General features: G+C 40.1%; 1 protein-coding gene across 1 annotated transcript in view; it reads left to right on the top strand.

Moving 5' to 3' along the window:
- SYNE2 (spectrin repeat containing nuclear envelope protein 2) overlaps window positions 1-23,357 on the top strand; it is a 799,180-nt gene that overhangs the window by 706,457 nt on the left and 69,366 nt on the right. The window contains exons 95-97 of the mRNA XM_053697281.1: window positions 2,093-2,248; window positions 12,427-12,585; window positions 20,047-20,213. Of these exons, the coding sequence (XP_053553256.1) occupies window positions 2,093-2,248; window positions 12,427-12,585; window positions 20,047-20,213 (482 nt within the window). The remainder of the gene's footprint in view (window positions 1-2,092; window positions 2,249-12,426; window positions 12,586-20,046; window positions 20,214-23,357) is intronic.

Below are 23,357 nucleotides of genomic sequence, written 5' to 3'. Positions count from 1 at the left end.
CATGCCCCGCAAAAGGCCCTTTTAAGGGCTGGTAAGGTAAAAGAGCTTTTCTATTTTTATTTTAGAATAGGGTAGGGCATTTTTTTATTTTGGGGGGGCTTTGTTATTTTATTAGGGGGCTTAGAGTAGGTGTAATTAGCTTAAAATTGTTGTAATATTTTTATAATGTTTGTAAATATTTTTTTATTTTTTGTAACAGTTCTTTTTTATTTTTTGTAACTTAGTTCTTTTTTTATTTTTTGTACTTTAGTTAGTGTATTTATTTGTATTTAATTTATTTATTGATAGTGTAGTGTTAGGTTTAATTGTAGATAATTGTAGGTATTTTATTTAGTTAATTTATTGATAGTGTAGTGTTAGGTTTAATTGTAACTTAGGTTAGGATTTATTTTACAGGTAATTTTGTAATTATTTTAACTAGGTAGCTATTAAATAGTTATTAACTATTTAATAGCTATTGTACCTGGTTAAAATAAATACAAAGTTGCCTGTAAAATAAATATAAATCCTAAAATAGCTATAATATAATTATAATTTATATTGTAGCTATATTAGGGTTTATTTTACAGGTACGTATTTAGCTTTAAATAGGATTAATTTATTTAATTAGAGTTAATTTATTTCGTTAGATTTAAATTATATTTAACTTAGGGGGGTGTTAGTGTTAGGGTTAGATCCCATTGAAAAGATAGGCTACGCAAATGGCGTAGGGGGATCTGCGGTATGGAAAAGTCGCGGCTGCAAAGTGAGCGTTAGACCCTTTCCTGACTGACTCTAAATACCAGCGGGCGGCCAAAACCAGCGTTAGGAGCCCCTAACGCTGGTTTTGACGGCTAACGCCGAACTCTATATCTAGGCGATAGTAAAGTAAAATAATGCTCTAATGTATTATGCCCATTAATAAAAACAGAAACATTCTCTGCACTACTAATTCCCTGTAATTTCCAGTCATTGGAGAATCAGTTTAGTTTTTATTTTATATGAGCAGTTGTTATAAGATCCTAACACGATTCATTAGGTGACGCTGGTCTAGTGTTAGCTGTAAAATGTGCGACAGGGGAATAAAACAGAACTTTTTATTAAAACTAACTGAAAATAAAATAGAACTGTCTGGTAATTAGCATTGGGAAATATTTTCCATTTACTGATCACATTATTTTTTACTTGCATTGCTCATCCAGAAATAGTGAGAGAGATTTTTTTTAACCATTTGGCTGCCAGGGCAGATAGGTTATAATCCTCTCTGGTATCAAAGGAGTTAATTATATACTAGGGAGGTGTTATGTGGTTTAAAATGGGGAGGGGACATGTGGTGTGTAAGTGACATTGTTTGCATTGTGTGGGATAGTTTTATGCTCCAGATGGGCATCTGTTGCCTAATTTATATTTTTATAGCTGTGGGAATATATTTTGTATATAATATTTATTGTGTATATAATGTTTACTGTGTATATAATATTTATTGTGTATATAATGTTTACTGTGTATATAATATATTTTTTCCAGCAGTTTTTACCCTTGCATACCAAAATATATTACCACTTTCCGAATGCAGTTCTTGTAAAAGAAAAAAAAAAACACATAAATAAATGTAATTAGAAAAATAAGTTATATATATTAAATGATATAAATATTGGAGCATATGTAAACCTCTGGATATATTTTTGTTTACAAATAATTAAAACAATACACAACTAAACAATATTTGAAATATTTCTTTACTTTCTTAAAGTTCTTTATTGGAATGCTGTTGTAAGATACATCAGTCCCTGGAGTAAATCTAGATATTTCTGTTATGTATAATTACAAAGTAAATAGCTTAACCCCTTGTGTGCCAGTAGAGGCAGCTGGTACGCTTTGTCCTACTTGCTGGCATTGGTGGTGGGTCAGACAGGCAGCTGGGCAGCTGGAGAGCAGTATATTGTTCCCTGGTGTTGTTCCTCAAGCTGAATGCATGTGTACGCACCCAGCCCCCTCCTTACCTCCCCTACCCTCCCCCTCTGACCAATCGGGAGATTAAACAGGTTTGCAAAAAAAAAAATACAACCAGAGCTAATCTGGAAGGATTTTTTTCCTCTGGGTTTCAATGCAGGAACTGGAAGAATCGCTGGATGAATGGAGTGAGAGTCTGAAAGAGCTTGACAACATGAAGGCGGATTTGTCCCAGTACATTATTGCAGAAGATGGGCTGGTTCTGAAGAAACAAGTGGAGGTTCTGCACAGACAGTGGGAAGAGTTGTGTCTGAGGGTGAGTTGCCTACTTGTGGGTTTGTGCTGGTACAACACATGTCATAGATGAATTAGATGCTGGCACTGGGCACATTGTTACTTTATGTGCTTTATTTTAGAGATCTGCAGATACAATGTTACAGAAATGCTGCATAATGTGTCACAATGTTACTAACTGGCTACTTCAGTTAAATAATATTTGTTTCTGAGAATCTCTTACTTATAAATGTTTGTAAACTGTGCAGTTTGAATTGCAACAGGTTTATTATAAAATAATGTTGTTGTCACATGGCTCAGAGCAGATATTTGAGACTTTGTTTTGTTGTTTTTCCATTAGTGCTGATCACACTTGAGTGAAGACAGATGAGTGTTTTTGTCAGTGATGGTATTAACATTATATAACAGGGGGTTAACTCTAATGGCTTCCTTCGCTATGGATACCTGAGCAAAGGTTGTCTCTGACAAGCTGGTTAAAGGATTAAGTTGAAGAGGTTGTTAACCCTGCATTTGCTGTCAGTGACATTTAAAGAGCTCAGTACACATTAGTAAGGGGCTATGGTTAGAAACATCTGCTGTAAAACCTGATATACCAAACCCTGCACCAGTGCTATTGACATACTGTAAGGAAGCTACAGGTGGGATAAACAATTATAACTTTTATATCCTCTGGGAAAAGCTCCAATTACAGAACAAAAGCAAAACAAAATATTATTTATTAGTAAGGACCCCCTATATACCACAGCACTGACTACATGAGCAGTAGAAGGTATTATTTATTAGTAAGGACCCTCTATATACCACAACACTGACTACATGAGCAGCAGAAGGTAATATTTATTAGTAAGGACCCTCTATATACCACAGCACTGACTACATGAGCAGTAAGGTATTATTTATTAGTAAGGACCCTCTATATACCACAGCACTGACTACATGAGCAGTAAGGTATTATTTATTAGTAAGGACCCCCTATATACCGCAGCACTGACTATATGAGCAGCAGAAGGTATTATTTATTAGTAAGGACCCCCTATATACCGCAGCACTGACTACATGAGCAGCAGAAGGTATTATTTATTAGTAAGGACCCTCTATATACCACAGCACTGACTACATGAGCAGCAGAAGGTATTATTTATTAGTAAGGACCCTCTATATACCACAGCACTGACTACATGAGCAGTATAAGGTATTATTTATTAGTAAGGACCCTCTATATACCACAGCACTGACTACACGAGCAGGAGAAGGTATTATTTATTAGTAAGGACCCCCTATATACCACAGCACTGACTACATGAGCAGCAGAAGGTATTATTTATTAGTAAGGACCCCCTATATACCACAGCACTGACTACATGAGCAGTATAAGGTATTATTTATTAGTAAGGACCCTCTATATACCACAGCACTGACTACACAAGCAGTATAAGGTATTATTTATTAGTAAGGACCCCCTATATACCACAGCACTGACTACATGAGCAGGAGAAGGTATTATTTATTAGTAAGGACCCCCTATATACCACAGCACTGACTACATGAGCAGCAGAAGGTATTATTTATTAGTAAGGACCCCCTATATACCACAGCACTGACTACATGAGCAGTATAAGGTATTATTTATTAGTAAGGACCCCCTATATACCACAGCACTGACTACATGAGCAGCAGAAGGTATTATTTATTAGTAAGGACCCTCTATATACCACAGCACTGACTACATGAGCAGGAGAAGGTATTATTTATTAGTAAGGACCCCCTATATACCACAGCACTGACTACATGAGCAGGAGAAGGTATTATTTATTAGTAAGGACCCTCTATATACCACAGCACTGACTACACGAGCAGTATAAGGTATTATTTATTAGTAAGGACCCCCTATATACCACAGCACTGACTACATGAGCAGCAGAAGGTATTATTTATTAGTAAGGACCCCCTATATACCACAGCACTGACTACATGAGCAGCAGAAGGTATTATTTATTAGTAAGGACCCCCTATATACCACAGCACTGACTACATGAGCAGGAGAAGGTATTATTTATTAGTAAGGACCCCCTATATACCACAGCACTGACTACACAAGCAGTATAAGGTATTATTTATTAGTAAGGACCCCCTATATACCACAGCACTGACTACATGAGCAGGAGAAGGTATTATTTATTAGTAAGGAACCCCTATATACCACAGCACTGACTACATGAGCAGGAGAAGGTATTATTTATTAGTAAGGACCCTCTATATACCACAGCACTGACTACACGAGCAGTATAAGGTATTATTTATTAGTAAGGACCCTCTATATACCACAGCATTGACTACATGAGCAGCAGAAGGTATTATTTATTAGTAAGGACCCTCTATATACCACAGCACTGACTACACGAGCAGTATAAGGTATTATTTATTAGTAAGGACCCCCTATATACCACAGCACTGACTACATGAGCAGCAGAAGGTATTATTTATTAGTAAGGACCCCCTATATACCACAGCACTGACTACATGAGCAGCAGAAGGTATTATTTATTAGTAAGGACCCCCTATATACCACAGCACTGACTACATGAGCAGGAGAAGGTATTATTTATTAGTAAGGACCCCCTATATACCACAGCACTGACTACACAAGCAGTATAAGGTATTATTTATTAGTAAGGACCCCCTATATACCACAGCACTGACTACATGAGCAGGAGAAGGTATTATTTATTAGTAAGGAACCCCTATATACCACAGCACTGACTACATGAGCAGGAGAAGGTATTATTTATTAGTAAGGACCCCCTATATACCACAGCACTGACTACATGAGCAGTATAAGGTATTATTTATTAGTAAGGACCCTCTATATACCACAGCATTGACTACATGAGCAGCAGAAGGTATTATTTATTAGTAAGGACCCTCTATATACCACAGCACTGACTACATGAGCAGTATAAGGTATTATTTATTAGTAAGGACCCTCTATATACCACAGCACTGACTACACGAGCAGGAGAAGGTATTATTTATTAGTAAGGACCCCCTATATACCACAGCACTGACTACATGAGCAGCAGAAGGTATTATTTATTAGTAAGGACCCCCTATATACCACAGCACTGACTACATGAGCAGTATAAGGTATTATTTATTAGTAAGGACCCTCTATATACCACAGCACTGACTACACGAGCAGTATAAGGTATTATTTATTAGTAAGGACCCCCTATATACCACAGCACTGACTACACGAGCAGTATAAGGTATTATTTATTAGTAAGGACCCCCTATATACCACAGCACTGACTACATGAGCAGCAGAAGGTATTATTTATTAGTAAGGACCATCTATATACCACAGCACTGACTACATGAGCAGGAGAAGGTATTATTTATTAGTAAGGACCCCCTATATACCACAGCACTGACTACATGAGCAGGAGAAGGTATTATTTATTAGTAAGGACCCTCTATATACCACAGCACTGACTACACGAGCAGTATAAGGTATTATTTATTAGTAAGGACCCCCTATATACCACAGCACTGACTACATGAGCAGCAGAAGGTATTATTTATTAGTAAGGACCCTCTATATACCACAACACTGACTACATGAGCAGGAGAAGGTATTATTTATTAGTAAGGACCCCCTATATACCACAGCACTGACTACATGAGCAGTATAAGGTATTATTTATTAGTAAGGACCCTCTATATACCACAGCACTGACTACATGAGCAGTATAAGGTATTATTTATTAGTAAGGACCCTCTATATACCACAGCACTGACTACATGAGCAGGAGAAGGTATTATTTATTAGTAAGGACCCTCTATATACCACAGCACTGACTACACGAGCAGTATAAGGTATTATTTATTAGTAAGGACCCCCTATATACCACAGCACTGACTACATGAGCAGCAGAAGGTATTATTTATTAGTAAGGACCCTCTATGTATCAGCACTGACTACATGAGCAGGAGAAGGTATTATTTATTAGTAAGGACCCTCTATGTATCAGCACTGACTACACAAGCAGCAGCAGTATTATTTATTAGTAAGGACCCCCTATATACCACAGCACTGACTACATGAGCAGGAGAAGGTATTATTTATTAGTAAGGACCCTCTATGTATCAGCACTGACTACACGAGCAGCAGAAGGTATTATTTATTAGTAAGGACCCTCTATGTATCAGCACTGACTACACGAGCAGTATAAGGTATTATTTATTAGTAAGGACCCTCTATGTATCAGCACTGACTACATGAGCAGCAGAAGGTATTATTTATTAGTAAGGACCCGCTATGTATCAGCACTGACTACACGAGCAGTATAAGGTATTATTTATTAGTAAGGACCCTCTATATACCACAGCACTGACTACATGAGCAGGAGAAGGTATTATTTATTAGTAAGGACCCCCTATATACCACAGCACTGACTACATGAGCAGCAGAAGGTATTATTTATTAGTAAGGACCCTCTATATACCACAGCACTGACTACATGAGCAGGAGAAGGTATTATTTATTAGTAAGGACCCTCTATATACCACAGCACTGACTACACAAGCAGTATAAGGTATTATTTATTAGTAAGGACCCCCTATATACCACAGCACTGACTACATGAGCAGTATAAGGTATTATTTATTAGTAAGGACCCTCTATATACCACAGCACTGACTACATGAGCAGGAGAAGGTATTATTTATTAGTAAGGACCCGCTATGTATCAGCACTGACTACACGAGCAGCAGCAGTATTATTTATTAGTATGTGTCTAATAGTTGTATGAAGTGAGTGAACAGCTCCGCAGGGGAGAGTGGCAGGCTCCTCCTTACTGTAATGAGTCTTATAATTACTGTGATACTCGCCTGTTGCAGAAGCACCTACCTAGACAAGAGAAGCCACATGCATACGTGTTGCGATATGTTCTAGATCACCTGTGGTGCACATTATTATTTATTATTATTATACTTTATTTATGAAGCGCCAACATATTCCGCAGCGCTGTCCATGGATACAATTCATTTAAATAAAACAATACAAGACTTGTAAGAGACAGGACAACATTTACAAACACATACAGGAGGAATTGAGGGCCCTATTCCCGTGGGAATTTACAATCTAGATGGGTAGGAGGTTGAGAAACAGGAGGTGAGGACTGCAAGGTTGGGAAATATGTTAATACAGAGTTAGATGAGGGAAATGTTAGGTGAGTGAAATTAATTTATTATTGAGTTGGGTGGTAGGCTTCCCACATTGTAGGGAAATTCTCACCTAGGGAGTCTAGACTTGTCTAACTTGCCCCAGACCAGTATGCTGTACTTACTGTCCCAACCACTGAAAGCACAATATGGTCTAATAGCAAATAATCAGTAACTAGCATCTGTTTGTCACAATCTGTTTAGAATCTATAACTATTTATCAATAATACTCCATAGGCTCCTTGTTTTATTTCATGTATGTTCCTTGGGGGCGGAGCTGCTCAGTTTTGTCTCCTGTGCTGCTACTAATTTGTATCTGCTAATGTGTGGCACTAAGCACAGCTGGCAGTAATGATATGTCAAATAATGTGTCATAAATATCTGTAAATTCTGACCAATGACAGTGATTTATGTGAAGATGGATCAGGTCCCTACTGAAAGACTTGACCCAAATGTAACCAAATCAATTGATGATTAGCCCTTTGACTTTCAAGGAGCATATAGTATTATGGTATAGGATACAGTGCATTATTTAGACCCCTTTCCATGGAAAGTGACCTTAAAATGACATGAAACCCAAAATGTAGTAGATACCAAAAAGCACTATTGTGGGGTTTCCCTATAACAATTCAAAATATCATCTCTCTCTCCTATTGCAGTTAGATTGTATTGTGTTGCTATGGGATTGCTACTGTGTATATAAATTACTAACAATAATCAGCATAGACACAGAAGTATACTGTATCAAACACTCCTCCAACCACTCTCACTATCCTAGACGGCTGAACAAAAGAAAAGTATGGGGTAAAATTACCCCAAAATATTATATGGCACAAATGAGTTAAAATAAAACATAACCTTTATTTGTAAAGTAATAAAGAAATGGGAAAGTTTGAAAACAGAAGTTCTACCAGGAGGGTGGTAATAAGGATTATTCCCTGAGCGTGTGATTAGACAGTGAGACCTGGGATATTATTCCATATAAATAAATAAAAAAAAATAAGCTCCTACCCAGGGTGGATGGTCTGGGTATGGAAGTATCACTAATTGTGAAATCTGTACAATTCACTATCGGTTCACATTGATAATTGGCAGAAAATCTATTTAAACCTATATTCGCTCCTATATTCGCTCCTATATTAAATCATAGAGGGGCAGACACAGACTATGTGACCAATATCTGCTATTAAATTATTGCTGCTCAGTTAATAGCACCTTGATGTATAAATTCTGACTGAGTTATAATTTGTAACACTGAGTCGTGTGCGGTCATTTTATCTCATACTTTCCTTTTGTTCATCCATCCATGATTGTGAGAGTGTGGTGGAGTACTTGATAGTGCTTGATAGTGCATGATTGTGAGAGTGTGGTGGAGTGCTTGATAGTGCATAATTGTGAGAGTGTGGTGGAATACTTGATAGTGCTTGATAGTGCATGATTGTGAGAGTGTGGTGGAGTGCTTGATAGTGCATGATTGTGAGAGTGTGGTGGAATACTTGATAGTGCTTGATAGTGCATGATTGTGAGAGTGTGGTGGAGTGCTTGATAGTGCATAATTGTGAGAGTGTGGTGGAATACTTGATAGTGCATGATTGTGAGAGTGTGGTGGAGTGCTTGATAGTGCATGATTGTGAGAGTGTGGTGGAGTGCTTGATAGTGCATGATTGTGAGAGTGTGGTGGAGTGCTTGATAGTGCTTGATAGTGAATACTTTCTTCTTATTGTATGAAACCTAAATTGTATCTTTCAGGATTTAGGTAGAACATACAATTTTTTTAAACAGCTTTCCAGTTTACTTCTATTATCAAATTTGTGTAATTCTTTTGGTATCATTTGCTTAAGGAGCAGCAATGCACTACTGGTATCTAACTGAACACATGGGTGAGCCAATGACAATTGGTATATATCAGCAGCCACCAATCAGCAGCTAGAACCTAGGTTCTTTGCTGCTCCTGAGCTTACCTAGATAAACCTTTCAGCAAAGGATAATGAGAAGAAAGCAGAAAGTTGTTAAAATGTGTATATTTTGTCTAAATCATGAATGTCTAATTGTGACTTTACTGTCCCTTTAACCACACACACTGTATGTAGTTTATTTTTAGTTAGCAAGGACAAATTGATCATTGGCTGACAGAGGCAACTCTTACAGCTCTATTGGTAGATCGTTACACACCCACAAACATAATAAGAAAATATCTTTTTCTGACATCACATAAAGTCATGTTTTAAAATAGCCAATTACATTAAAGGGACATTAAACTAATAGAGTTCCCTATATCCCCATACTATGTGCACATAAAGATAAACATATACAGAAACATTTTTTTTTCTATTTATTTTGCCATTTTGTTGCATTTCTACCTTTTTTAAAATTGTGTATTTTCTACTCCTACATGAGATGCTCCTGCAGATTCAGTGCAGTGACTCTGCAACGTGCTACACTGTGATTGCTTTTGATCAGTGCAGGAGCTTGAGGCTTTGTAAGGGATTTGTCACTGGGCTACAGAACAAGGCAAATATCAATTAAATGCGTTTAAGAGAATTATTTTGCACACACAAAAAACAATAGGATGTTAAGGTCACATTAAGACCATTCTTCCTTCCTGAGGCCACATGGTCTGACTCTGCTGCTATTGTATGTAAATGATTAGCGACTGTTCTGCAATCCACACACCCTCATTAGCATGAAAAGTGTATGCGTTTCTGTGTGAATTCGTGTTTAACCCTCAGGTGCTGGATATATTTGTCCTGAGAGCTGTGAGATTACTGATTATTTCTCCACTAAATAAACTCGCTCATAGCGCTAGATTTATCATTAAGCGAAAGCCCTGATTGGTGCAGCTGATATTTATGAAGCAGCGGTTTAAACTGTTGCTTCCTAAACACTCTCCACCTAATTGGCAGATGAAAATCACTCCGGGCTCATTTGACCAGGCTGAAGTTCTGCTCTCACGCAGTTGGTTCCGCGAGGACAGGGAGCGCCATTGCATGAGCCCTACCATTTGCAATGAAATGCAGATAGGTTCACAATGTGTTAAAGGGACAGTCTACTCCAGAATTGTTTCAAAATATAGATAATGCCTTTATTACCCATTCCCCAGTTTTGCATAACCAAAACTGTTATAGAAATATACTTATTACCTCTGTGATTACCTTGTAGCTAAACCTCTGCCGACTGCCCCCTTATCTCAGTTCTTTTGACAGACTTGCATTTCAGCCACAGTCCTAAATAACTCCACAGGAGTAAGCACAATGTTATCTATATGGCACACATTAACTAACGCCCTCTATCTGTAAAAAAACTGTCAAATGCACTGAGATAAGAGGCGGCCTTCAAGGTATTAGAAAATTAGCATATGAGCCTACCTAGGTTTAGCTTTCAACAAAGAATACCTAGAGAACAACGCAAATTTGATGTTAAAAGTAAATTGGAAAGTTGTTTAAAATTGCATGCCCTATCTAGGGTTGCCACGCGTCCCTTAAAATACAGAACACTTATAAGTTACACATGCTGCAGGGTGTGCAGGGAGGACTATGAATAGTGCTGTCCAGAAACACAATACATGTTCCTCCCTGCACACCCTGCAGCATGTGTATCTCATAAGTGTCCAGGAAAACATGGCTGAGGCGGCAACCCTACCCCTATCTGAATCATGAGAGGTTCATTTTGACTGTCCCTTTAACCCTGTCTGTATGCAGATTGAAATGTGAGATCAGTGATGGCCAATTTCCTAATACTTGGGGGCTGCAGATCAATACTAAAGAAGCTTTAAGGGCCACTTACATTCATGAACATTAAACATACAAATACATAATATTTCCTAAAAGGGCGAGATTTAGCTAAGGTTCCAGGGTACCCACATTCTGCTTTTTTCCCCTCCTTTTTAGCTGATGCAGCCTTGTTTGCCCACCCCCAGAAGTCCCCAAAGCACACAGTTTGTTACTGATTTTTCACTGGGCTGCAAAAACTAATGCGAAGGGCTGCATGTGGCCCTCCCTGTTTTAGACTATAATTCAGCTGTAATGACATCAAAATCATTTTTTATCTCTCCTGCACCTGTGACATGGATTTATGCTGCATACATAATATGAAGAGGATTGTCCGATGTTAGTTGTGCATTTATTAAAGGGATATGACTTCTATTATAAAATATTTGCTTTGTATTCCTTGTTGAAGAGATACCTAGGTAGCATCTGGAACACTACATGGCAGTAAATAGTGCTGCCACCCAGTGCTCTTGCAAATGGATAACATTCGGACAAAACTGCAGCCATATAGTGCTCCAGAGCTTTTTTCAACAAAAGATAACAAGCGAAAGAAGAACATTTCATAATAGAAGTAAATTAGAAAGTTGTTTGAAAATTGCTGCTCTATCTGAATCACAAAAGAAACATTTGGGTTTCATGTACCTTTTAGATAGGTAGAATTCAGTTTGTGAAGTTTGATTAAATGTTTTGTAATGTTTGAGAGAGTGGAAGTTCCCTTTAGCATTTAAGCAGAGTTTATGTTTGCAGTTGCCAATATGCATTGATTCTGATACGTTCTGCTTGTGGCTCAAATGTAAACAATATAGGTGAATATGAACACTCTTGTCTGGTTCCTCAGTGACTGGATATTGACAGATGCAGTAACCCACTAAGCTACAGACCATTAACTCAGATTTAATCATAATATATATTTATGGTATAATAAACAAAATTATCCAATGTATCCAAATTCCTCTTCAGTGTAAGTACATAAGTACTTATCACCTTAATTATTTAATGGAACCAAATAAACTTCATCTGTGTGGATCAATTGCTGTATCAAGTGCCTTGTTCTGTATTTATGTCTGTTAGGCATGTGACAAAGCTATAACGTCCTTAAGAAAAAGGCCACATGCCCTAATAATTGCAAGGAAAAGAATGATCAAATCCAGCTGTCTGAAAAAGCTCATGTGTTCTTGCTTGTTGTTAAACCTGAGTGTTTCTCATTTAGGTGTCTATTCGGAAGCAAGAAATTGAGGACAGACTCAACGCCTGGAATGTGTTTAATGAGAAGAATAAGGAGCTGTGTGAATGGCTGACGCAGATGGAAAGCAAAGTGCTGCAAACAGCAGATGTTAACATTGAAGAAATGATCGAGAAACTACAGAAGGTAAAAGGAAGGTGGGATCAGTGGGGATTATACCACAGTAGTCATCATAACCTATTACTGTAATGCTAAAGTGCCAATAACATTGTTTTTATTGATATAGTCATTGTGTTTAATCAGGATTATAAGTGATATTACACAAAAAAAAAGTTTAAACTATTTTATGGATCTAAAAGGGTTATGGCTGGAGTGCATCATGCAAGATTCTCAACCCTGACCTTGCAACATTCTGCATAGTGATTGTTTAATCAGTGCAGATAAGATAAATCTCCACATCTCTGTTCACCGATACAGATGTAAGAGATCTTTGTCAGTGAACGTTCAAGTGTGTCCTAAGCACAAGTTGTGTACGAGCTTGTGAGAGAGAAGTTCTATTGATGGATAGTAATGCACATAATGTATAGGTTTATCTTATCTGCTTTACTGTGGCCAATGAGGAACAGATATAATCAAGCTCCTGTAGAATGTTGCAAGGTCAGGGTTCTGAATCCTGCAGCATGCACTCCAGCATCTCTGGAGAAGTTGTGTTCTACAGTCCTATTGGTAAAAGTTGTTTTTCTGTACTTACATATTCTTTGTTTTTTTTAAAAGCTGTAATATTTTTTTTATTATAATTTTAACCCTATTGTAGCAGCTATTTAATTTGCTTTTATTTATGTGTAAAGCTTCCTCTCGTTTTCTGTCCCTGTGTTTGCATTTTTAAAAGCTTTCTGGCAGGCTGCTCCCAATTCACAGTTCAGCACAGCACACAATCACATTCCTAAAGGAAAACCTAGCAGGAAGCTGGGAGAGCGCCTAGCAGGAAGCTGTGAGAGCACCTAGCAGGAAGCTGTGAGAGCACCTTGCAGGAAGCTGTCAGAGCACTTAGCAGGAAGCTGTCAGAGCACTTAGCAGGAAGCTGTCAGAGCACTTAGCAGGAAGCTGTGAGAGCACCTAGCAGGAAGCTGTGAGAGCACCTAGCAGGAAGCTGTCAGAGCACCTAGCAGGAAGCTGTGAGAGCACCTAGCAGGAAGCTGTCAGAGCACCTAGCAGGAAGCTGTGAGAGCACCTAGCAGGAAGCTGTGAGAGCACCTAGCAGGAAGCTGTGAGAGCACCTAGCAGGAAGCTATCAGAGCACCTAGCAGGAAGCTGTCAGAGCACTTAGCAGGAAGCTGTCAGAGCACCTAGCAGGAAGCTGTCAGAGCACCTAGCAGGAAGCTGTCAGAGCACCTAGCAGGAAGCTATCAGAGCACCTAGCAGGAAGCTGTGAGAGCACCTAGCAGGAAGTTGTCAGAGCACCTAGCAGGAATCTGTGAGAGCACCTAGCAGGAAGTTGTCAGAGCACTTAGCCATAGTTGCCAACATTTAAAAAAAAATTCCAGGGACACTTTGCAGCAGAGCAAGCAAGCTGGTTACTGGAGTATTGACGACCTACTGTTCAACTGCTCCGCCCACTCAGTTCTGCAATCAAAACACACCCATTTGAAAGTAATAGTATAATTTAGACTTATCCATAGTTTATTAAACAGATTACAGCACCAAGCTCTTACACCTACCCAGTCTCTGGAACACATTCTGGGCATATGCTTATTTTTACAACACAGCATCAAAATTAGAAAGACAAATAATATGTGAACCCATTCAATAATAACAATATTCCATTAGGAATGAATTATATTTAAATAATACACTATATCTATTTATCATCTATCTATGATCTATGTGTGTGTGTGTGTGTGTATGTGTATGTGTATATATATATATATATATATACACACAACAAATGTTGTGCAAAAGAGATTTTCAGGGACATTTCCAGGGACAAAAAAAAGCCAGGGACTGTCCCTGGAAATCAGGGACTGTTGGCAACTATGACTTAGCAGGAAGCTGTGAGAGCACCTAGCAGGAAGCTGTGAGAGCACCTAGCAGGAAGCTGTGAGAGCACCTAGCAGGAAGCTGTGAGCGCACCTAGCAGGAAGCTGTGAGAGCACCTAGCAGGAAGCTGTGAGAGCACCTAGCAGGAAGCTGTGAGAGCACTTAGCAGGAAGCTGTGAGAGCAACTAGCAGGAAGCTGTGAGAGCACCTAGCAGGAAGCTGTCAGAGCACCTAGCAGGAAGCACCTAGCAGGAAGCTGTCAGAGCACCTAGCAGGAAGCTATCAGAGCACCTAGCAGGAAGCTATCAGAGCACCTAGCAGGAAGCTGTCAGAGCACCTAGCAGGAAGCTGTGAGAGCACCTAGCAGGAAGCTGTGAGAGCACTTAGCAGGAAGCTGTGAGAGCACCTAGCAGGAAGCTGTGAGAGCACCTAGCAGGAAGCTATCAGAGCACCTAGCAGGAAGCTATCAGAGCACCTAGCAGGAAGTTGTCAGAGCACCTAGCAGGAAGTTGTCAGAGCACCTAGCAGGAAGCTGTCAGAGCACCTAGCAGGAAGCTGTCAGAGCACCTAGCAGGAAGCTGTCAGAGCACCTAGCAGGAAGCTGTCAGAGCACCTAGCAGGAAGCTGTAAGAGCACCTAGCAGGAAGCTGTGAGAGCACCTAGCAAGAAGCTGTGAGAGCACCTAGCAGGAAGTTGTCAGAGCACCTAGCAGGAATCTGTGAGAGCACCTAGCAGGAAGCTGTCAGAGCACCTAGCAGGAAGCTATCAGAGCACCTAGCAGGAAGCTGTCAGAGCACTTAGCAGGAAGCTGTGAGAGCACCTAGCAGGAAGCTGTGAGAGCACCTAGCAGGAAGCTGTGAGAGCACCTAGCAGGAAGCTGTGAGAGCACCTAGCAGGAAGCTATCAGAGCACCTAGCAGGAAGCTGTGAGAGCACCTAGCAGGAAGCTGTGAGAGCACCTAGCAGGAAGCTGTGAGAGCACCTAGCAGGAAGCTGTGAGAGCACCTAGCAGGAAGCTGTGAGAGCACCTAGCAGGAAGCTGTGAGAGCACCTAGCAGGAAGCTGTCAGAGCACCTAGCAGGAAGCACCTAGCAGGAAGCTGTCAGAGCACCTAGCAGGAAGCTATCAGAGCACCTAGCAGAAAGCTATCAGAGCACCTAGCAGGAAGCTGTCAGAGCACCTAGCAGGAAGCTGTGAGAGCACCTAACAGGAAGCTGTGAGAGCACTTAGCAGGAAGCTGTGAGAGCACCTAGCAGGAAGCTGTGAGAGCACCTAGCAGGAAGCTGTGAGAGCACCTAGCAGGAAGCTATCAGAGCACCTAGCAGGAAGCTATCAGAGCACCTAGCAGGAAGCTATCAGAGCACCTAGCAGGAAGTTGTCAGAGCACCTAGCAGGAAGTTGTCAGAGCACCTAGCAGGAAGCTGTCAGAGCACCTAGCAGGAAGCTGTCAGAGCACCTAGCAGGAAGCTGTCAGAGCACCTAGCAGGAAGCTGTCAGAGCACCTAGCAGGAAGCTGTCAGAGCACCTAGCAGGAAGCTGTCAGAGCACTTAGCAGGAAGCTGTGAGAGCACCTAGCAGGAAGCTGTAAGAGCACCTAGCAGGAAGCTGTGAGAGCACCTAGCAGGAAGTTGTCAGAGCACCTAGCAGGAATCTGTGAGAGCACCTAGCAGGAAGCTGTCAGAGCACCTAGCAGGAAGCTGTCAGAGCACCTAGCAGGAAGCTGTCAGAGCACTTAGCAGGAAGCTGTGAGAGCACCTAGCAGGAAGCTGTGAGAGCACCTAGCAGGAAGCTGTGAGAGCACCTAGCAGGAAGCTGTGAGAGCACCTAGCAGGAAGCTGTGAGAGCACCTAGCAGGAAGCTGTGAGAGCACCTAGCAGGAAGCTATCAGAGCACCTAGCAGGAAGCTGTGAGAGCACCTAGCAGGAAGCTGTGAGAGCACCTAGCAGGAAGCTGTGAGAGCACCTAGCAGGAAGCTGTGAGAGCACCTAGCAGGAAGCTGTGAGAGCACCTAGCAGGAAGCTATCAGAGCACCTAGCAGGAAGCTGTGAGAGCACCTAGCAGGAAGTTGTCAGAGCACCTAGCAGGAATCTGTGAGAGCACCTAGCAGGAAGTTGTCAGAGCACTTAGCCATAGTTGCCAACATTTAAAAAAAAATTCCAGGGACACTTTGCAGCAGAGCAAGCAAGCGGGTTACTGGAGTATTGACGACCTACTGTTCAACTGCTCCGCCCACTCAGTTCTGCAATCAAAACACACCCATTTGAAAGTAATAGTATAATTTAGACTTATCCATAGTTTATTAAACAGATTACAGCAGAGCACTTAGCAGGAAGCTGTGAGAGCACCTAGCAGGAAGTTGTCAGAGCACCTAGCAGGAAGCTATCAGAGCACCTAGCAGGAAGCTATCAGAGCACCTAGGAGGAAGCTATCAGAGCACCTAGCAGGAAGCTGTCAGAGCACCTAGCAGGAAGCTGTGAGAGCACCTAGCAGGAAGCTGTGAGAGCACCTAGCAGGAAGCTGTGAGAGCACTTAGCAGGAAGCTGTGAGAGCACCTAGCAGGAAGCTGTGAGAGCACCTAGCAGGAAGCTGTGAGAGCACCTAGCAGGAAGCTGTGAGAGCACCTAGCAGGAAGCTATCAGAGCACCTAGCAGGAAGTTGTCAGAGCACCTAGCAGGAAGCTGTCAGAGCACCTAGCAGGAAGCTGTCAGAGCACCTAGCAGGAAGCTGTCAGAGCACCTAGCAGGAAGCTGTCAGAGCACCTAGCAGGAAGCTGTCAGAGCACCTAGCAGGAAACTGAAATATTCCCGGAAATTCTTTCTAACTGTGCTGTTTAGCCACCACACAGGTCTATTAGTTATATGTATCCTTGTCTGGCACTTTTATATTATTTTTTATTTTATTTGATACAAAGCCAACACTTCCACTCTCCAAATTGTCTATGAAATCTAGATGTGATGTTTATATTGGAGAAAGCTGTAAATGACTATTATCCCCAGCATTGCTTTTGTCATGTAGTCTATTGCTAACTGGAGTGACTTCCTGTGTGTGTAAATAATGGGAACAAATTATAAAACTTGTTTGTCCCACGCTCCCTAGAGACGCCAGAAAATAAATTGCTGCTTTTTTGGGTCTCTAGGGCATTTTTACTTTAATGATTCAGATAGAGCAGTAATTTTAAGCAACTTTCTAATTTACTCCTGTTATCAAATTTTCTTTGTTTTCTTGGTATCTTTATTTGAAAAAGCAGGAATCTAACCAAAAATGGCCCGGCTCCTACGCTTACATTCCTGTTTTTTCAAATAAAGATACTAAGAGAACAAAGAAAAATTGGTAATAGAAGTCAATTAGAAAGTTGCTTAAAATCGCAAAATATGTGGGTTTCATAATACAGGAGGAGCAGAAGGCTCCTGTTGCGAAGAGTTTACAATCTATATATAATATTATACTATTTATGCCGCTGTCCTTATCTAGAGGGTACAGCTCAGTTATTTAAAGTTTGAGAATCTCCAGCGTAAAGATCAATTCTGAACAAAGTGTGACATCTATCCAAAAGGTTGTGCATGTGTAAGAGTGTGCGTGTATGTGTAACTGCATGTGCAAGTGTGTACGTTCATGTGTAAGTGTGCGCGCATATGTGCGCGCATATGTGTACCTGCATGTGTAAGTGTGTACATTCATGAGCAAGTGTGTGCGCGTATGTGTAACTGCATGTGCAAGTGTGTGCGTTCATGTGTAAGTGTGTGCGTGTATGTGTACCTGCATGTGCAAGTGTGTACGTTCATGTGTAAGTGTGCGCGCATATGTGTACATTCATGTGTAAGTGTGTGTGCATATGTGTGCGTTCATGTGTAAGTGTGTGCGCGTATGTGTACGTTCATGTGCAAGTGTGTGCGCGTATGTGTACCTGCATGTGTAATTGTGTGCATGTATGTGTACGTTCATGTGCAAGTGTGTGCGCGTATGTGTACCTGCATGTGTAAGTGTGTGCGCGTATGTGTGCATTCATGTGTAAGTGTGTGCGCGTTTGTGTAACTGCATGTGCAAGTGTGTACGTTCATGTGTAAGTGTGCGCGCGTATGTGTACGTTCATGTGTAAGTGTGTGCGCGTATGTGTAACTGCATGTGCAAGTATGTACGTTCATGTGTAAGTGTGTGCGCGTATGTGTAACTGCATGTGCAAGTGTGTACGTTCATGTGTAAGTGTGTGCGCGTATGTGTAACTGCATGTGCAAGTGTGTACGTTCATGTGTAAGTGTGCGCGCGCGTATGTGTACGTTCATGTGTAAGTGTGTGCGCGTATGTGTAACTGCATGTGCAAGTGTGTACGTTCATGTGTAAGTGTGTGCGCGTATGTGTAACTGCATGTGCAAGTGTGTACGTTCATGTGTAAGTGTGTGCGCGTATGTGTAACTGCATGTGTAAGTGTGTGCGCATATGTGTAACTGCATGTGTAAGTGTGTGTGCGTATGTGTACGTTCATGAGAAAGTGTGTGCGCGTATGTGTAACTGCATGTGTGTGTGCACGTATGTGTACGTTCATGAGCAAGTGTGTGCGCGTATGTGTAACTGCATGTGCAAGTGTGTACGTTCATGTGTAAGTGTGTGTGCGTATGTGTACATTCATGTGTAAGTGTGTGTGCGTATGTTTGCGTTCATGTGTAAGTGTGTGCGCGTATGTGTACATTCATGTGTAAGTGTGTATGTGTACATTCATGTGTAAGTGTGTGCACGTATGAGTACCTGCATGTGTAAGTGTGTACCTGCATGTGTAGGTGTGTGCGCGTATGTGTAACTGCATGTGCAAGTGTGTACGTTCATGTGTAAGTGTGTGCGCGTATGTGTAACTGCATGTGCAAGTGTGTACGTTCATGTGTAAGTGTGTGCGCGTATGTGTAACTGCATGTGCAAGTGTGTACGTTCATGTGTAAGTGTGTGCGCGTATGTGTAACTGCATGTGTAAGTGTGTGTGCGTATGTGTACGTTCATGTGTAAGTGTGTGTGCGTATGTGTACGTTCAAGTGTGTGCGCATATGTGTACCTGCATCTGTAAGTGTGAACGCATATGTGTATGTGCATGTGTGTGTGCACATATGTGTATGTATGTGTAAGTGTGTGCACGTATGTGCATGTGTAAGTGTGTGCATGTGTAAGTGTGTGCACGTATGTGCATGTGTACGCGTATGCACATGTGTACGTGCATGTGTTCTTCTTTAGCCCTGTGAGAATGTTGCCTGATGTGGGTAGGATTTTGCTTTCCTTGCTAAATAATTGGTTAGTGTTAACCCTTTGATGCCTGTCTGGTTACTAATGGGTTGACCAGTCCTGCTGACAGGTAAACAAACTACTGTTTATATACAAGTTCCAGAGGCTCATTTTGTTCAGCAGTAAAACACTTGATGGAACATGTGGTTTGAGTTCTGCTGGGATCTGATTTCATATTATGTCATTTTATTGCAGATGCATTTCTGTGTAAATGTTTCCTTTTGTTAACACAATAAATTCTGATTAATCTTCACGTCCTTTTCTTTCCCTGGTGGTTATGGGCTGCGTCATTGTTAGTTGCGCTAATTAATAGCTCTGCTAATTTTATGCTAATTTCCTGTCGTGTTAGGACTGTATGGAAGAAATCAACCTCTTCAGTGAAAATAAAGTTCACTTAAAACAAATTGGGGACCAGCTTATCATCGCCAGTAACAAAGCGAGATCCACAGACATAGACAACAAGCTCAATAAAATCAATGACCGCTGGCAGCACCTCTTTGATGTCATCGGCTCACGGTAAGCAAAAGATACTATCGTGCACAAGTCATTTTAGTTTTGTTGTGCAACAGATACTAGGGCCTGGGCAGAAAAGGGTTAAAGCAAGGCTTGATACATTTATAAGAAACAGGAGCCAAATTAGGTTATTTATATGTAAATAAATATATGTAAATTATTCCAAAAAGGAAAACCGCTCTAGGACGGACGTCTTTGTTTCCAGGAATATGGTTATGTAGACTGCAGGGTACAAAATATAATCCAAATGTCAAATCTCAAGAGGTAAAAACTCCTTATGTTTCCTGGAATTCGCTCTGATTATGTACGTTACTCTTAAGGTAGTGAAAAAAACTGCTTTGTTTTGTGTTGGAAGTCTGACGTGACTCTAGAGGAACCAATGAAATACGCGTTGTACAAAAAGGCTGGGGGGATTATGGTCTTATATTTATTGTAGGGACGATATTAAAGGGAATGTCAAGTCAAAAATAAAATTTCATAATTCAGATAGGGCAGCAATTTTAAACAACTTTCCAATTTATTTTTATCATCAACTTTGCTTTGTTCTCTTGGTATTCTTCGTTGAAAGCTAAACCTAGGAAGGCTCATGTGCTAATTTTTAAGCTCTTGAAGGCCGCCTTTTATCTCAGTGCAGTTTTTCACAGCTAAACAGCGCTTGTTTATGGGTGCCATAGAGATAACATTGTGCTCACTCCTGTAGAGAGTTATTTATGTGTCAGAACTGATTGGCAAAATCAAGTCTGTCAAACGATAAGGGGCAGTCTGCAGAGGTTTAGATAGAAGGTAATCACAGAGGTAAAAAGTATATTAATATAACTGAAATAAGGAGCAGTCTGCAGAGGCTTAGATACAAGGTAATCACAGAGGTAAAAAGTATATTAATATAACTCAGATAAGGAGCAGTCTGCAGAGGCTTAGATACAGGGTAATCACAGAGATTAAAAGTATATTAATATAACTGAGATAAGAGGCAGTCTGCAGTGTCTTAGATACAATGTAATCACACAGGTAAAAAGTATATTAATATAACTGAGATAAGGGGCGGTCTGCAGAGGCTTAGATACAGGGTAATCACAGAGGTAAAAAGTATATTAATATAACTGAAATAAGGAGCAGTCTGCAGAGGCTTAGATACAGGGTAATCACAGAGGTAAAAAGTATATTAATATAACTGAGATAAGGAGCAGTCTGCAGAGGCTTAGATACAGGGTAATCACAGAGATTAAAAGTATATTAATATAACTGAGTTAAGGGGCAGTCTGCAGAGGCTTAGATACAGTGTAATCACAGAGGTAAAAAGTATATTAATATAACTGAGATGAGGGGCGGTCTGCAGAGGCTTAGATACAGGGTAATCAAAGAGATAAAAAGTATATTAATATAACTGAGATAAGGAGCAGTCTGCAGAGGCTTAGATACAAGGTAATCACAGAAGTAAAAAGTATATTAATATAACTGAGATAAGGGGCAGTCTGCAGAGGCTTAGATACAGGGTAATCACAGAGGTAAAACGTATATTAATATAACTGAGATAAGGAGCAGTCTGCAGATGCTTAGATATAAGGTAATCACAGAGGTAAAAAGTATATTAATATAACTGAGATAAGGAGCAGTCTGCAGAGGCTTAGATACAAGGTAATCACAAAGGTAAAAAGTATATTAATATAACTGAGATAAGGAGCAGTCTGCAGAGGCTTAGATACAAGGTAATAACAGAGGTAAAATGTATATTAATATAACTGAGATAAGGTGCAGTCTGTAGAGGCTTAGGTACAGGGTAATCACAGAGGGAAAAAGTATATTAATAAAACTGAGATAAGGGGGCAGTCTGCAGAGGGTTAGACACAGGGTAATCACAGAGGTAAAAAGTGTATTAATATAACTGAGATAAGGAGCAGTCTGCAGATGTTTAGATACAAGGTAATCACAGAGATAAAAAGTATATTAATATAACTGAGATAAGGAGCAATCTGCAGAGGCTTAGATACAAGGTAATCACAGAGGTAAAATGTATACTAATATAACTGAGATAAGGGGGCAGTCTGCAGAGGCTTAGATACAAGGTAATCACAGAGGTAACAAGTATATTAATATAACTGAGATAAGGGTCAGTCTGCAGAGGTTTTTATACAAGGTAATCACAGAGGTAAAAAGTGTATTAATATAACTGAGATAAGGAGCAGTCTGCAGAGGCTTAGATACAGGGTTATCACAGAGGTAAAAAGTATATTAATATAACTGAGACAAGGAGCAGTCTGCAAAGGCTTAGATACAAGGTAATCACAGAGGTAAAAAGTATATTAATATAACTGAGATAAGGAGCAGTCTGCAGAGGCTTAGATACAGGGTAATCACAGAGGTAAAAAGTATATTAATATAACTGAGACAAGGAGCAGTCTGCAAAGGCTTAGATACAAGGTAATCACAGAGGTAAAAAGTATATTAATATAACTGAGATAAGGAGCAGTCTGCAGAGGCTTAGATACAAGGTAATCACAGAGGTAAAAAGTATATTAATATAACTGAGATAAGGAGCTGTCTGCAGAGGCTTAGATACAAGGTAATTACAGAGGTAAAAAGTATATTAATATAACTGAGATAAGGAGCGGTCTGCAGAGGCTTAGATACAAGGTAATCACAGAGGGAAAAAGTATATTAATATAACTGAGATAAGGGGGCAGTCTGCAGAGGCTTAGATACAAGGTAATCACAGAGGTAAAAAGTATATTAATATAACTGAGATAAGGTGCAGTCTGCAGAGGTTTAGATACAGGGTAATCACAGAGGTAAAAAGTATATTAATATAACTGAGATAAGGAGCAGTCTGCAGAGGCTTAGATACAAGATAATCACAGAGGTAAAACGTATATTAATATAACTGAGATGAGGTGCAGTCTGCAGAGGTTTAGATACAGGATAATCACAGAGGTAAAAAGTATATTAATATAACTGAGATAAGGAGCAGTTTGCAGAGGCTTAGATACAAGGTAATCACAGAGGTAAAAGTTTATTAATATAACTGAGATAAGGTGCAGTCTGCAGAGGCTTAGATACAAGGTAATCACAGAGGTTAAATGTATATTAATATAACTGAGATAAGGGGCAGTCTGCAGAGGCTTAGATACAAGGTAATCACAGAGGTAAACA

Source organism: Bombina bombina, chromosome 1 (assembly GCF_027579735.1).
Source record: "Bombina bombina isolate aBomBom1 chromosome 1, aBomBom1.pri, whole genome shotgun sequence".
In the NCBI taxonomy this organism is placed as follows: domain Eukaryota; kingdom Metazoa; phylum Chordata; class Amphibia; order Anura; family Bombinatoridae; genus Bombina; species Bombina bombina.
The sequence above is the reverse complement of the archived record's forward strand: the minus strand, read 5'-3'. Positions and strand labels throughout refer to the sequence as shown.